At 53.0% G+C, this 14461-nt stretch overlaps 6 protein-coding genes across 6 annotated transcripts; 2 read left to right on the forward strand and 4 right to left on the reverse strand.

The window, feature by feature from the left end:
* Positions 1–64: 64 nt before the first annotated feature.
* Positions 65–1577, forward strand: AtWU_06177 (tyrosine--tRNA ligase TYS1; the record flags this gene model as incomplete). Its single annotated transcript, XM_035501287.1, has 6 exons — positions 65–185; positions 278–316; positions 382–839; positions 898–964; positions 1042–1283; positions 1341–1577. The coding sequence occupies 6 exons, from the start codon at positions 65–67 to the stop codon at positions 1575–1577; spliced, it is 1164 nt and encodes a 387-aa protein (XP_035357180.1).
* A 631-nt stretch (positions 1578–2208) lies between these two features.
* Positions 2209–4494, reverse strand: AtWU_06178 (universal stress protein family domain protein; the record flags this gene model as incomplete). The annotated part of the gene is made up of 3 exons (XM_035501288.1): positions 2209–2374; positions 2439–2500; positions 2548–4494. 3 exons carry the CDS (start codon positions 4492–4494, stop codon positions 2209–2211), a joined length of 2175 nt encoding a protein of 724 aa, XP_035357181.1.
* Positions 4495–5842: 1348 nt separating this feature from the next.
* AtWU_06179 (DnaJ domain protein) lies at positions 5843–6946 on the reverse strand (the record flags this gene model as incomplete). Its single annotated transcript, XM_035501289.1, has 2 exons — positions 5843–6633; positions 6709–6946. 2 exons carry the CDS (start codon positions 6944–6946, stop codon positions 5843–5845), a joined length of 1029 nt encoding a protein of 342 aa, XP_035357182.1.
* Positions 6947–7369: 423 nt separating this feature from the next.
* Positions 7370–8086, forward strand: AtWU_06180 (putative DRAP deaminase; the record flags this gene model as incomplete). The annotated part of the gene is made up of 1 exon (XM_035501290.1): positions 7370–8086. One exon carries the CDS (start codon positions 7370–7372, stop codon positions 8084–8086), a length of 717 nt encoding a protein of 238 aa, XP_035357183.1.
* A 537-nt stretch (positions 8087–8623) lies between these two features.
* AtWU_06181 (exosome non-catalytic core subunit RRP42) lies at positions 8624–9851 on the reverse strand (the record flags this gene model as incomplete). Its single annotated transcript, XM_035501291.1, has 2 exons — positions 8624–9232; positions 9297–9851. The coding sequence occupies 2 exons, from the start codon at positions 9849–9851 to the stop codon at positions 8624–8626; spliced, it is 1164 nt and encodes a 387-aa protein (XP_035357184.1).
* A 1290-nt stretch (positions 9852–11141) lies between these two features.
* AtWU_06182 (serine/threonine-protein kinase) lies at positions 11142–13611 on the reverse strand (the record flags this gene model as incomplete). Its single annotated transcript, XM_035501292.1, has 3 exons — positions 11142–12578; positions 12632–13375; positions 13438–13611. 3 exons carry the CDS (start codon positions 13609–13611, stop codon positions 11142–11144), a joined length of 2355 nt encoding a protein of 784 aa, XP_035357185.1.
* Between the last annotated feature and the right edge of the window lie 850 nt (positions 13612–14461).

Below are 14461 nucleotides of genomic sequence, written 5' to 3' on the forward strand. Positions count from 1 at the left end.
TTTATACCCCGCCTCCGAGATTCAACCCCTCTCCTTTCACATACCTTTCAATCCTCACAAAACCATGGCCAACTTGAGCGCGGACCAGAGGCTTGCCCTCATCACCGAGAACCTCCAGGAGGTTCTCAACAAGGACATCATTGAGGCCATCCTGGCCGAGGGACGCAGCCCAAAGATCTACTGGGGTACTTACTTATTTTTTCTCCCCTCCCGCCACGAGATCCTCCCTATCAATGAAAGCGGTACAACTAACACGGTGATCTTCACAATGCGACAGGTACTAGCCCGACTGGCAAGCCTCACTGCGGATACCTGGGTACGAATCCCCATCGAAAACAAACGTGGCCGTTTATCACCCCCACTAACGATAATGCTCGATAGTGCCCGCCGTAAAGATCGCCCAGTTCCTCGCCGCCGGCGCGGAGATGACCATCCTGATCGCCGATCTGCACGCCAACCTGGATTCCCTCAAGTCGACCTTCGAGATCGTCGAGCACCGCGCGAAATACTATGAATACACTATCACCGCTCTGCTGCAGGCCGTCGGTGTTTCGACCGAAAAGCTGCGCTTCGTTCGCGGCAGCTCCTACCAGAAGAACGCCGACTACGTGATGGACGTTTACCGTCTGTCCTCCGTGGTCTCGGAGCACGATGCGAAGCGCGCCGGTGCTGAGATCGTCAAGCAGTCCAACAATGGTCCCCTGAGTGGTCTGTTGTACCCTCTCCTGCAGGTCCTCGACGAGCAGTACCTGGATGTGGACGCTCAGTTCGGTGGTCTTGACCAGCGGAAGCTGTTCGCCGCGTCGACCGAGTGGCACCCCAAGCTTGGCTACAAGAAGGTGAGAGCATTGCCATACCATTGCCAAATCCCAAACTCAAACTTACACATACTATTAGCGCGCGCATCTTTGCAACGCCATGGTCCCCGGTCTCTCCGGTGGCAAGATGAGCTCCAGTGAAGAAGGTATTATCCACCATTCCACATACCCCCCCCCCCTCTCCCCAACAACCATACCCTTATTAAATACTAACACCTACCAGACAGCAAGATCGACCTCCTCGAATCCATCGACAGCATCAAGAAGAAGATCCGCAAAGCGCAGGCCGCTCCCAAGGAGATCGACAACAACGGTATCCTCGCCTTCGTCCAGTACGTCCTGCTGCCCGTGGCCGCCCTGAAGACCGGCAAGCCCGAGTTCCGCGTCCCCCGCGACCGCGATGGCCTGGAGCCTCTGGTGTACACCGACATCGAGAAGATGCACGAAGACTACAAGAACGATATTGTACGCCCCACCCCCTTCTGCTGTATGTTTCACATCATACTAATATACTCCGCACAGCTCTCCCCCCAAATCCTCAAGCCCGCCGTCGCCGACGCCATCGTCGAGCTTACTGCCCCCATCCGCGCCGCCTTCGACGCCAACCCCGACTGGCAGGAAGTCACGCTGAAGGCTTACCCGCCTCCGGCCCCGAAGCAGAAGAAGGAGAAGAAGCAGAAGGACAAGGGCTCTCGTCACCCTGGTGCTGCTAAGGAGCAGACTCCTAACGGGGAGCCTACTAAGCCGGCTGAGCAATAGACATTAAATTGCATTGCTAAAACTACTACTACAACTTCTTAAATAGTTATGGATTTTTTTTTTTTTTTCTCTTATTGCGTGTCTGATATACAATTGCATGTGTGAGCAGCAGCGAATTAGCTAGAATTGGACCTTTTGAATTATTCTTATGCGCATGGTATTCTTGGTTCCCGCTTTACTACTACTTTGATGGTACTTACTATTTACTACGCTGTTGTAATTGCTGGCAAGGGTATAGAACGCAATTGATTTGAAAATTACTTCTACTTAGATTACTGTGTCGGTGTTCATTACCTACACGGTATATCCGCAGACGATAATGACGAGAACCATTCACAAAGGGTATAAAGGTAGAAAGCAATTCCCATAATAATAATAGACCCATCCTCATTAATAATTTTAAGCTAATGTCATCACAATCCGGCCGTCATGAGAAATAATAAATCAAATCGTAATCATACATGTTAAGAAGCGAATAAGGAAGACCACCACCATCACACTGAGACAATCACATTTCGACCGTAAGATATGCGCCGACCGCCATGATATGACCAGATCTGTTAAGGTATCGTAGAAAAGCTAACAATAGGAAAGGGAAAAGAGAAAGAGAAAGGGCGAGAAGGCTAGCATTCTAGTCCACCTTGGCGAGAGCCAGTTTCTTTGGTGTAGTTAGGTTGTTGGACAAGCGGACATTGGTCTTCTTGTTTTTGGTCTGCTTCTTGAGCTTCTTGCGCGCAACCATTACCGGAACGGATGAGTGCATGACCAGATAGTTGGAGAAGGAGCCGAGGAGGACGCTGTGAGAGAGGTCATGTCAGTCAGTGTCTGTCTGTGTCAAAATAGAGACGGGTGGAAGCTTACCCCTTGAGTGCGCTGCGGCCTCTGGCTCCGACGATGACCAGGGTGGGGTCAAGTCCATCGATCTAAATCAGTTAGTAATGTAAGAACGAAGAGTGAGGAGGACACGTACAGCTTCAGTGATCATATGTTTTGGGCTCTTGCAGTGGATTGCCTCGACGGCTACGCGGACCTGGAGCAACGTCTTGCGCAGCAGCCGAACACAGGTCTGGGAGATAACCTCGACTGCATGGACACGTTCCGACTCAGCCTTGGACATGCCGCGAGCATCCACAGAGCTCGGCTTGCTGTCCGTACCCAGACGACCGAACAATGCGCGAGGAAGATGAGAGTTTGAATCGTTCTGCGCCTTTTCGGCAGTCTCTGCGGTCTGTGACCCAACGACGGCCGCCGCATCTTGGATAGCTTTGGCGCCATCGCCGATCTGCACTGAAGCAGGCGTGGCAGTCTCATCGTGCATAGCGCAGACAGCGAACATGGTGTCACCATCCCGGAGAATAGTTCCTATAGTCCACTCCAGCGCATACACAGACTCCTCGCTGAGGTCAGTAGCGACAAGGTATTTGCGTTGCCGTCGGCGGCTGCTCTCGGTCTCTTCCTGTGCCTCGGCGTAATCTCCGCGAATGATCGTCCGGATGGACCGATGTTGGACTGTGTTGTCGATAGAAGACATCTGGATACCCAATTTCTGGGCTCGCTTGATATCGGACAGCTCTGCCTCATCTTCGGATCCAAACGGAGTATTGGTGGCCGAGGCCGAGTCGAAGCTGGTCCGTGGATGAACATCAGGCTTCTTCAACACAGGTCCTTGTTTCGCTGAGTGTATCAATTCCGGCTTATCCGCCGCATCGGGATTTGGACGAAATTCAGGCGCAGTCTTAGTAGTAGTGAGCGGCTTTGGTCCAGGATTAGTGGGAATTTCCTGCTCGACGGCCTTTTTCCGGCCACGCTTGACGTCTGAATCGTCCTCATGAACAGCGTCTTCGTCGCTAGAGGTGGATTCGTCGGCATCCTCGTCACTGGTCTCAATTGGATTGTTTTCGCTGTCAAAACGATCCTTCTCCAATCGCTCCTCGCCCGGGGCCGACGATTTGGCTTCAGGCTCGGGAGACCCTGGGCGGGAATCCGGATTAGTAGGTTCCTTAGTCGCAGGCACCATTGGGCTGGTCTCCTTTTTACTGGCTACCACAGGTGGTTTCACCGGATCGGCGACCGGTCCACGCGTATTGGGGTTTAGCCAGCGGCGCTTAGGAGAGCTAGAGCGAGCCGGTCTGAGAGAGGAGACTCGAGAGTCGAGAGAAGTTCCGCGCGTAGCATTGCTGCGGCTACTGCTAGAGTCCCTGCCTCTGACGAAACTTGGGAACCCGACTTTGAGATCCAGCCCTGACATCACCGCGGCCATGCTCGGCAGCCGATTGGATGGTTTCTCCTGAGGTTGTTGAGCAGCATTACGTCTGGCCGCATTGCGGTTGGCGACGCTGGGCGGCATATTGGTCGACAAATCCCAGCGGATGCTGGGACCAGACTTATGTTCCGGCTTATTTAAATGCTGCTGGTTGCTGGCACCGTTGTTGTTGTCTCCCAGCTTTTCTTTGTCGCCTGACGCCAAGTCGGTGGATCGGGTGGGGGAGACTGATCCGTCGGATTGGACGGACCCTTTCCTCTGCGCAGAAGGCAAAGGGGGAGCGACAGAGGATGTAGTGGCGCGAGGAGTTGGGGGAGCGGTTGTTGCAGTGGCGGGCGATGGATTGAAGGTTGTCGCGGTAGTGGTAGTGGTAGCGGTAGCGGAAGAGCGACGAGGAGATGAAGGCAGTGGAGAATGAGAGGAAGAATAGAGTGAATGATGTCGGACTGAAGAGGGGGGAGTCACGCCCACGCCAATACCGGCGATGGAGCCATGCCGCGGGGGTAAGAAGCCGGGACTCGGTGAGATGTCCAGCAAGCTCCGGCGCCGAGACGTCGAGGGACTCTCGCCCATCTCCTCTAGCAACTCCCGTCGCTCTTCCTCCAGAGCGGTCTCCAGCGACATGTGGGCGGGCTTTCTGCTATAGTACGGCATGGTGGGCTGTGGGGTACGACCTCGCGCTTGTCTTTGGCTTTGCGCGGGCGGGTTCCAAACACTAACCCGTGGGCTAAATTATTAATGTGAATCAAATGACGAACCTAGCTAGCTTCCCAGCCTCTGCCAGTGCCCAGCTTTGGAATGTGGAGAGGAGGGGAAATGGTCATAAGCTGAGATTCCGAGCTTTGTCCCCAGGTCCTGTCCCGCCTTTAGAACCAGGTTCCTCTTGTTTAAGGTTGCTGTTCCGTTGCAGGAGAGCTTTCTTACGTTGGATGCTTTATAGTTATAAGTATAAACCCAGCTGAGGTTCAGATAGGATCTTGAGGAGCACGCGACAATGATGGAGCTGGATGGAGACCGGAACTCCACGTGCGCAACGGCTGCAACTCAACGGCGATCCTCACTCACTGCGTTTCTACCTCGGATAATACCGAAGAGAAGAGAGGAAGGCTGGCGTCTGGCCAGCAAGCCGACGGAGAGGAGACAGAGTAGCTCGGATGCCTCCGTGGATGGTGAACAAGTGTGAAGGGAGATGAAGAAGGATAAGGTAGCTTCACCCAGCTGTGTGGGGAGAGGATGAAGAAGAAGAAGAGGAAGAAGGAGGAAGGCGAGACGACCAAGTTGGAACAAGCCAAGGCGTCCAAAAGCTCGGCATGGCGGGGTATCACGAACAATCAGCGAGCAGCTGGCTGATCCTTATAAAGCAACGAAGCACAATCAATCATGGTGACCCAGGTGGTGCAAGGTGCCACCAACCGGTGATGAGCATCCCTTGCATTGACCCTCCCCCAGGGCTTGATGCCGGCGATCATCCTGGGGAGGATCGGTTGGCTGGGAGAGAGAGTGTGTGTGCTGTTAGTCTCACACTTTCACTCCTGCCTGGATGCAGCTGGAATGCGAACCCATCGATTCTTCACCAATCGAGGTGGACCTGTGTACGCAGGATGCAGTAGACCGGCTGCTTAATTATGCTGGAGGTGAGGTGTTTGTTCCTTCAATCACGGCCGAAGCTGTCATGGTCACGTTCTCTCCTTTGCCCCCTTCAGTACCTCCTTCCCAATTACTAGCGGTCAACAAGGTATATGACTGTTTTATTACTGAACACTCAATGGTACTAAAACACAGGATTCAAAAATTGAACCCAGCTTGAAATAGGTTAAAGCAAAAAGCAAAAACAAAAGCAATGCACTCCCATGCCTGATTGCCAAATCACTCAATGTACCATGCCGCGAATGGATGTGTCCCTACATGACCTGAACTCCCCAACCCCAAAGACAGCACTAGTAGTGATAAAGAAAAGAGAAAAATAACGCATGAAAGACAGTCCACCCAAAGATAACACACCTCACCCCTTGGTCCTCTTCTGCCTCTTCTTCTCCCCACGCGCAGCCATTTCTTCGAATGCCGATTCAGGAGGACTCGACTTCCGCTTCTTCCTCGTCTTCTTGGTCTTGCTCGGCCCCGGCCCCAGCTCATTAAGCTCACTATCCTTGTTATACTTCTCCTCCAACCGATTGATGAGGTTGTCAAGACGGCCAAGGTTCCGCTGTTTAATCATTGCAGCCAAGTCACCCACGTCCTCGGGGCCATCCTCCTTCTTCCTCCCTCCCTTGTTCTTTCTACCCGTCTTAGACTTGTTCTCCTCCATCTCCTTGCTCACTTGTTCCGCCTCCTTCGCTTCCTTCTGTGCCCGCTTCAATCTGGCCTGACGCTTCTTGACCGGCTCCTCCGTGTATTTCTTGTACTTCCCGGCCCTTCCCTCCGCAATAGCCAAGTCAATGATGGCGCGGAATCGCTCATCATCATCAATGACATTACACAGCATCACAGAGTCGTAGATTTTATCCAGATCGCCCCGGTGGACTTCATAGGCCTGCAGTATATCCTTGACCTCTTCCTCAGACCCCTGATATTCCTTCTTGAGCTTGTCGATCGCATCGACATCAACGGCGGTGGCGAATTGCTCCCGGTAGAACTCCGTCCAGTCGAAATCCTCATCTTCGTCCAAGGCGTCCTCCGTACTACCGGTCTTATCGAATCTCGCGCGGCGACGTTCATCAGAAAGGACGGCGTACGCGAAGGCGATTTTTTGGAATTTACTGTTTGCTTCTTCTTTCTTGCTCGGGGGTGCCTTGTCTGTTACTAGTGGTTAGACAGCCCATCCCACACAAGTGATAGCTAGATGATAGATATAGTAAAGTATATACGTACCAGGATGATGCTTCAGCGCCTTCTTCTTATAAGCAGCCCTGATCTGGTCTTGAGTCGCCTGGTCATCGAGACCGAGAACCTCATACAAATCAAGGACCCTGCGCCGAGGTATGATTATTTCACCGTTTTCATCGCGTTCGACCGGTTCCCGCTTTTCCTTCTCTTCCTCTGAAAAAGGCCCCTCTGGATCCTCCCCAACTTTCCATTTGTAGCGGTGGAGGGGGTTTGTGATAGGCATCTGACCAAGAGACCAAAAAGGTCCAGGTAAGTGGTAGGAAAAAGAAAAGGGGATATGCGTCTATTGAAAGGAAAAAAAAAAACACAACAAGAAGTGATGCAAAGTAGCTGAGGTAGAAGACATAACACCTCGGCCGTGAATGTTCGCGCGGAACGCAATAAAATCAAACGAGACAAACACCCCAAAACGCGCGGGACGCGAATCCCACCTATCTTTCCTAAAGCAGTTTAGCCGCGACCAGCCGGCATCAATCGATAACCTAACTAAACTATCAGATAGTATTCTATGCGGTCATACTCTTAACCACCCCCCACTCATACTAGCTAACTATCACATAAATAACTCTTCTTCCCCTTCTCTACACACAACACATACACATACACATTCTACAACAATCCAAACCAAACACAACCACCACCAAAAATGACCACCACAACAACCACAGAAAAGGGAACCCCCAGCACCCCCCACCTCACCTACATGACCCAATGCCTCGCTCTCGCGCGCAAAGCCCCCGCCCTCCCAACCAACTTCCGCGTCGGCGCTCTCCTCCTCAGCCGAAGCAAAGCCGACACAACCCCCAGCTACACCTCCGACATCCTGCTCTCAACCGGCTACACAATGGAACTCGCCGGCAACACGCACGCCGAACAATGCTGTCTATCCAACTACGCCGCCGTGCACGGCGTACCTGACGAGGAAGTGCACACTGTCCTCCCTCACGACGACCCCGAAAGGAAACTAGTCATGTATGTGACTATGGAGCCCTGCGGGAAGAGACTCTCGGGCAATGCGCCGTGCGTGGAGCGGATCATCAAGACGAGACAGGGTGGGGAGGGACGGGGAATACAGAAGGTGTATTTTGGGGTGAAGGAGCCGGGCACGTTTGTGGGACAGTCGGAGGGGGTGAGGAGGTTGGAGGAGGCGGGTGTCGAGTGGGAGGTTGTGCCTGGCTTGGAGAGGGAGATTTTGGAGGTGGCGGTTGAGGGTCATGAGAGGGAGAAGAGGGAGGAGGTGGTGGGGAGGGCGTTGGAGGGGGTGAAGACGGATATTGAGCCTAGTGAGGAGGAGAGGAGGAGGCAGGAGAGGCAGCCGAGGAATCCTATGAAGAGGATGATGGAGGGGGAGACTATGATGTGAAATCTTTTTTCTCTTGTGGGGGTTGGTTGGTTGTATTGTAGGGTTGGGATGGGGTGGTGGGCGTGCGCGTGGGGGTTGAGTTGATGCCGCTGGCGGTAATCTTGTCTTGTCTTGTCTGGGTTTGGGTATAGATGTGTATAGTGGGTGAAGGCTAAGGTGCATAGGATGTATGGCTTGGAGGTGACATGTACAAAGCTAGGTTCATGATGAAGTTTGGAGGACTAGTTACGAAATCCAAGATTTGGAAAGTGGAATGTAGCTTGGATAGAATGGAGTATCATTGGCATGGTGGACATGCTTCTGTCCTTGAACCCTACTCCCTCACAGCACGAGGTAGTAGATCGGTATTTATTGTGTCTAGTATACCTGTCTAAGCTCCCTCCAGAGGATCACCGCTTGTTCTGTAATCGGTATCGGAGATAGCGACGGGACTGCTATCCCATATGGTCCATTCTTGCGGTGGTGCGCGGGTATCATGCCCTCCATGGTTCTATCCACAACTTAGGCAATATTTTCAGTCACATATCGACCAATCGATCAGCCCACCTGAACTCCCTCAAGACCCTCAAGGACCTCTTCACCAACACCTCCCTTCTGCAAGACCAGCTTGAGCATCTTTGCAATCGTGCGCCGCTTGACACCACCCCGTCGGGGTCTCCAAACGCCGGCAACCTCTTCGCCAGTAGACGGGTCCGTCATGGCGGCCTCTTCCGCAGCGGCCGTGGAGCCCAGAGTCGCCACGTTCTCCGAGTTCGATACACCCGGCTGCGTAAGACGAGACGGGGGGTCGACTGTGCGAATAGAGAGCAGTTTCAGGCCATCCGAGTCACTGTCCTGGGTGACAGAAACAGCTAGGACCGTATCCGCAACCGCAATCTCCTCCCTGTTAGGATCAAAGATGACATTATCGCCCACAGAAATGACAAGCAGCGTAACAGGAGGCCGGACCTGCTTCGTAGAAGAAAGACGAGGCCCCGACTGCGAGCGAGGGTATAGATATTCAGCGGCATTCCAATCATCATCGAAGAAGGGGTCTTCCTCTCCCTTAGACTTGAGCTTAGGCAACTTAGTCGACAAAAGAGCCAAATGAGTCGTCAAAGACAGCAACGGCAACGGATACGACAAAGGTTGAGACAGCAGCAGCACCTGCACAAACATCATTAGCACCATTCACCCCTCCTACCCCCCCTCCCTTAGAAAGATCACTCACATCAATATACAACCTCCAATGCCACCTCTTATTAATAACCAACCTCCCCTTCAACCCACCCGCCATCTCATCCCCACCCACCCCATCACCAGAACCAGCAACCGACTCAACAAGCGGCTCGCGCATCATCTCCGACAAGAAAACCGGGAGGGCATCATCATCCCGAAACCCGGGGATCTCAATAGACATCTGCACCCACGATCCATGACCATGACTGGAGGTTTTCTGGCCCTCTCCACCTTCATTATCGGCATAATCTTCTTGCGTTTGCTGTTGCGATAGGTTCAGCGCCTCGGCTGCAACAACGGTCTTTTCCACCTCCGCTTTCACTCCCACGATGGCTTGCGTGCCGTCAGCGAACCCCACGCGCGCGCTACCGTTGGTGCCCGGCAGAATGTCTGTTTCTGCGGTCAACGGGCGGAATTGCGTGGGCGAGCGGCCGTCGGGGCGGATGGGGCCATCGGGGAGTGATAGTGATGTGTAGAGGTAGGAAAGCTCTGCTGGGGAGATGAGGGGCGTTTGGGAGGCGGAGGAGGCCTGGCGTTGGGCGGTCATTTTGTATGATTTTTATGAATGTTGAGGTGAAGATGGGTGGAGTTTATATTGGCAGGTCGATTGGTAGCCTGCGATTTTGCGGGAATTGCTGCAAGTCTTGCGCGGAGGGATGGCTGACGGTATATGGTACCGCGCGGGGTTTGTTGGAGGTAGAATGAGGCTTCAATGGTGGTGCCTTCACTTGTAGGGCACTCTGGATCAAGCCACTCACGCCAATATCGAACTTCTAAACAGCGTCGCGACAAATCCAGTCTCAATGGGGACTTTTGACGTAGTGCTGCATTGGGAAATTCTGCCGGTGGGCGGGGAATGGTTGTTCCGTGACTATTGCCGGTACCCAAGTTGCATGCATACAACAGGGGAGCACATGAGAGCATCACGACATTACAAGCTTATTTAATAATTCTACAAGATGAATTGGAATTGTAATCAAGAGGTATGTCGACAGACAGTGTCTGTTCCATTAACAGTAGATATAAACAGACGGCTCTCCCGTCGGGTAAGTCCTATATTACAAAATTGTTCAAGCCCAGAACCAGCCACCAGTGCTCCTTCCCAAAAAGTGGTAAAATTGTACAATAGATGAATGGAAGTTCTTTTGTTCTTGTGGAGGAAGCTTTCACATCGCTTCCCATCCGCGCATTGAGACAGAAAGGAATGAGGGGGGTAAAGAGAAAAGAATGATGAGGGAGGATCAATGCCCGGGAAATATACAGAGGGGTGAAGGGAGTTTGACAAAAGGAAATGGTCGACTGCGGGGGTCAGGGCATATGCGGTGAGCTGAGTATGCAGGTGTTAAGAGTATATATCGAAAGAATGATAGCAGACATTGCGACTCGCGCGATTGGTATCAGTGCAAACAGATGAGCAATGTGCAGGGGATGTTAGGATATCAAGGAACGAAAGACATATATGCAAGTGGTATACCGAAAACAAGGTGCGAGGCCGACGGTATCTATAGAAGGGCCTTTGGGGTATGACAACAGAACCAGACAAATGAAAGAAACCCGGGCTGAACCATGGCCTATACAAACATGGGTACAAATCAAAGCGCAGGATACATAAGAACAAAGACACAATGAAATGTGAAAAAATGAGAAAAGATAAAAAAGCGGCCAACCTCCGTGGATAAAAGAAACAGTAGACACCAGATCCCATACGCCTTGCTCGGTTAATTCGCCGATTCCGCGCGTAACCACCACGTTTTTGTTCTTTTGATTAAATATGAACAAGATCTGTGAAAGATGATGAAGAAATGAAAAGAGTTGTGCCTTCTCCAACATGGAGAAGCTAACGACAAGTTGCTGAGCCCGTCAGGAACTTTGCCGGAGCTGGCTTCGCCCAGTCACCATCTTCATATGGAGGGGTTGGCCATTGGCGACTGGTGTTTGCGTCCGTCTTCTCCTCCGCGAGGGGCAGGCGTCTGCATGGCGTTGCGTCTGAGTGACCGAAGCAGACGCCATCGCACTTGGCGGATGGGGAGGGAGTAGGATAAGGACTGGGCAGGGGGCGAGAGCCGTCGTTACCCACGGCTGGGCGACTGTAGTTCGACGAAACTTCCGATGACACTTCAGTCTGTGCCAAACGCCTAGCAGCCCTGCTCGCCGAATGCAAGACCTCATCCAGCAGCTCGTCCTCCTCTTCAGGAGTCTCATAACGGTGGATAGGGTTGTTCGACATCTGCATTGCGCGCCTAGTCCGGCTGGAGATTGGCCCGCCAGTGCCGCTGGTCGAGACAGGGCTTTCTCCCATCGAGCGAATCGAGCCCTGCGGCATAGATTGGCGCTTGGTGCTCTCGATAGGGGAGGTGATTTGCACGGGAACATTGCCAAGGGCGGCCGAGTCAAGCGAATGTTTCACAGTCTGGAGCGCCTTGTCCAGCTCCGAGAGATCGGAACCCTGCTTGGACTCTCCAACGTTGTTGACAGAGTCCAAAGCCAGAGAAGACCGGTTCGACCAAGGCATGCAGCCAGCGTTAGCCTCAACATCGTCGGGACCAGAGTTGGCCTGGTTGCGACCGGATAGTCTGCGAGCGCGCTTGCGGAGGTGCGAGAAGAAGCTCTCCTTGGGGGTCACTGCGGAATACACGGTGCCCCCGCCATTGAGCGCTCTCTCTGCTTCTTGGCGGTGGATATCAGCGTAGTGATTACCGTGCGAGTTGACAGAAAGCTGTCTGCCAATCTTCTTGCTCGCCTTGCTGGCGTTGGCACTGTCGCCTGAATGGGCGAGAGACGAATTGGCTTGCGCTGTGACCGCATTAGAGAGAGGAGAGACTGGCCTAATCGAGGGCAGAATAGGCATTGGAGCCCCATTAGCCCAAGTGGCACGCTTACTGGCCGCCGGCTTGCTCTTCCCAGCCTGAAGGTCCGAATAAGCCACCGATTGCTTGGAGGAGTTCTCACTCTCCACAGGTGGCACCGGGCTTTCCGATCTGCCGATCAAGGACCTCCGGAACCACGACGACTTGTATGACAAGGTCGAAGATTCGCTCGCATCACGATTGGCGGACTTGAAGCTCTTGTCCGATTGCTTCCGGCCCAGAAGGCGAGCTGTGGAAGACTTGGGTCTCAATGGGTCAATGGCATCAGCAAAGTACTCGTGGTTGAGGGCCTGTGTCGAAGTCGGTCTATTCTTAGGATCCCACATCAAACACCACGTGACGAACTGGCTAAGAGCGGCGGGCCACTGGGGCGCCTGAAGGATGCTTTCCATGGAATGGGGCGCCATCTACGATTCATTAGTAATCGCATCGTACCGCGGGTAGCGCAGGGTAATCTTACCTTCGGGAACGTAAATCCCAGCTTCTGGGCAAGACGCGAGCCCTCTCTCCACTCACCACCTCCGAGCTTAGCCCCCGACTTACTGTACCAGTTACCAGGGCTTCCCATAATCTCACAAACACGCCAGACCTGGTCGACTTCGTTTCCACCAGGGAACAGTGGCTTCAGGGTAGCAATCTCGACCGCCATGGCGCCGATAGCCCACATGTCCACCGGTGCTGAGTATTCTCCTGCACGCAGGAGAACTTCAGGCGCTCGATACCATCTGGTAGAGACATATGTCGTGTAGGGGAGCTTGGAGTGAGTCTCTCTGGCGAGACCAAAGTCGGCGATCTTCACAGTATATGTCGGGGGAGTAGAAGGAGGAGTGACGAGGTTAGAGTAACGGCTGAAAGCAGAGTCGTTGGGGGCGGATGTCGAGACGAGGATGTTTTCGGGTTTGATGTCGCGATGGAAGAAGTGGTGGGCATGGATATGGTCGAGACCCCCCAAGATTTGGTAAAGGATGCTCTTGACATGCTTGCCATCGAGGGGCTTGTGATCCCGGGCTTTCATTAATTGGTAAAGGTTGCCATCCATATACTCCATGCAGATGTGTAGTTTGCGTGAGAGCGGGTCGAGGAAGATATCGAGGGCTGGGACAAGGTGGGGATGGGGGGGCAGGGATCGCAGAAAGATGACTTCACGGAGTTCGAGGCAGGGAGCCAATGACTCGAAGGTCTTCTTCATCGTCTTGATGGCAACCTAGGAACAGGAATTAGCAACCCCAGCGAAGAAGAGCGTCATTAGGGCTCGCGATAACATACCATCGTCCCCCTCCGTGCAACATTGGAACCAGCAGTCCGCACACGTGCGACTGCCACGCTACCAAAGCTGCCATCACCCACTTCCTTGAGGACCTCGAACCTGTCTTCGAGGCTGGCGACTGAAGTGGGCGCAGCGCCCCGTGATAAGGAGTGGTGGTCGTAGCAGACAGTCATTATGACTCTTTCTCCCTTCTCTTCTCTGCCAGCAGAAAATCCAAGAGAACTTTGTGCGGCGTTGAGGGGCCTGAATTAAGAGATAAGGAATGTGTAGAGGAAGTACACGGCTCTTCCAGTTCGAGTGTCGGGAATGTCGATGGATAGGATCAGGTGCGCATCATTCGCAGTCAGGCAATGTGATATCCACTGGGAGTGTTGTGGTACTTTCCCATGGGTAGGTATGGGTGAAGGTGCAGGATGCGATAAGGATTAGGTGCAGAAGAGATTCGGGACGAGATTGGGACCCAGAGAAGAGGGGAAAGGGGTAGTCATGTAGTTCTCAGGAAAGAAGCGAAGGTGGAGGAGAGGGAAGATCTGGAAACCAGATGGAAGACCCAGAGGATTGGACGTGATCACTGTAGTGATAGGAGCGGATCCGGATGGGTGGACACAGACTAAACGAAAGGATGATCGGAGGCCGCCTTGGACAGAGAGGGGAGGGGGGTTGTTGTGGTGGTGGTGGTGGTGGTGGTGGTGGGAGGGAGGAGGAAAAGAGTAATTAGTTAGTACGGAGTAGGAAAGGGAATAACTCGACAAGCCCCTGACGCGGTGACAGCTTTAGCCTTTACCAGCTCCAAGACGAAGAGGAGAAGTTGGGTCCGGGCCGTGGGGACTGAAGAGGCGGTCGACGACGAAGCGGGTTTGGTGAAAAAGGCGATGGTGCAGATCCGAAATAAAATAATATAAATTATAAAAATAATAATTATGCTTCCAAAGGATAAAATGATGCAGGTGGGTTTTTATTTTTTTTTATTGAGGGGTTAAAAAAGGACTGAACCGGAGGGACGGCCAGTGGATGACATGGACC

Source organism: Aspergillus tubingensis (assembly GCF_013340325.1).
Source record: "Aspergillus tubingensis WU-2223L DNA, scaffold_7, whole genome shotgun sequence".
Classification (NCBI taxonomy): domain Eukaryota; kingdom Fungi; phylum Ascomycota; class Eurotiomycetes; order Eurotiales; family Aspergillaceae; genus Aspergillus; species Aspergillus tubingensis.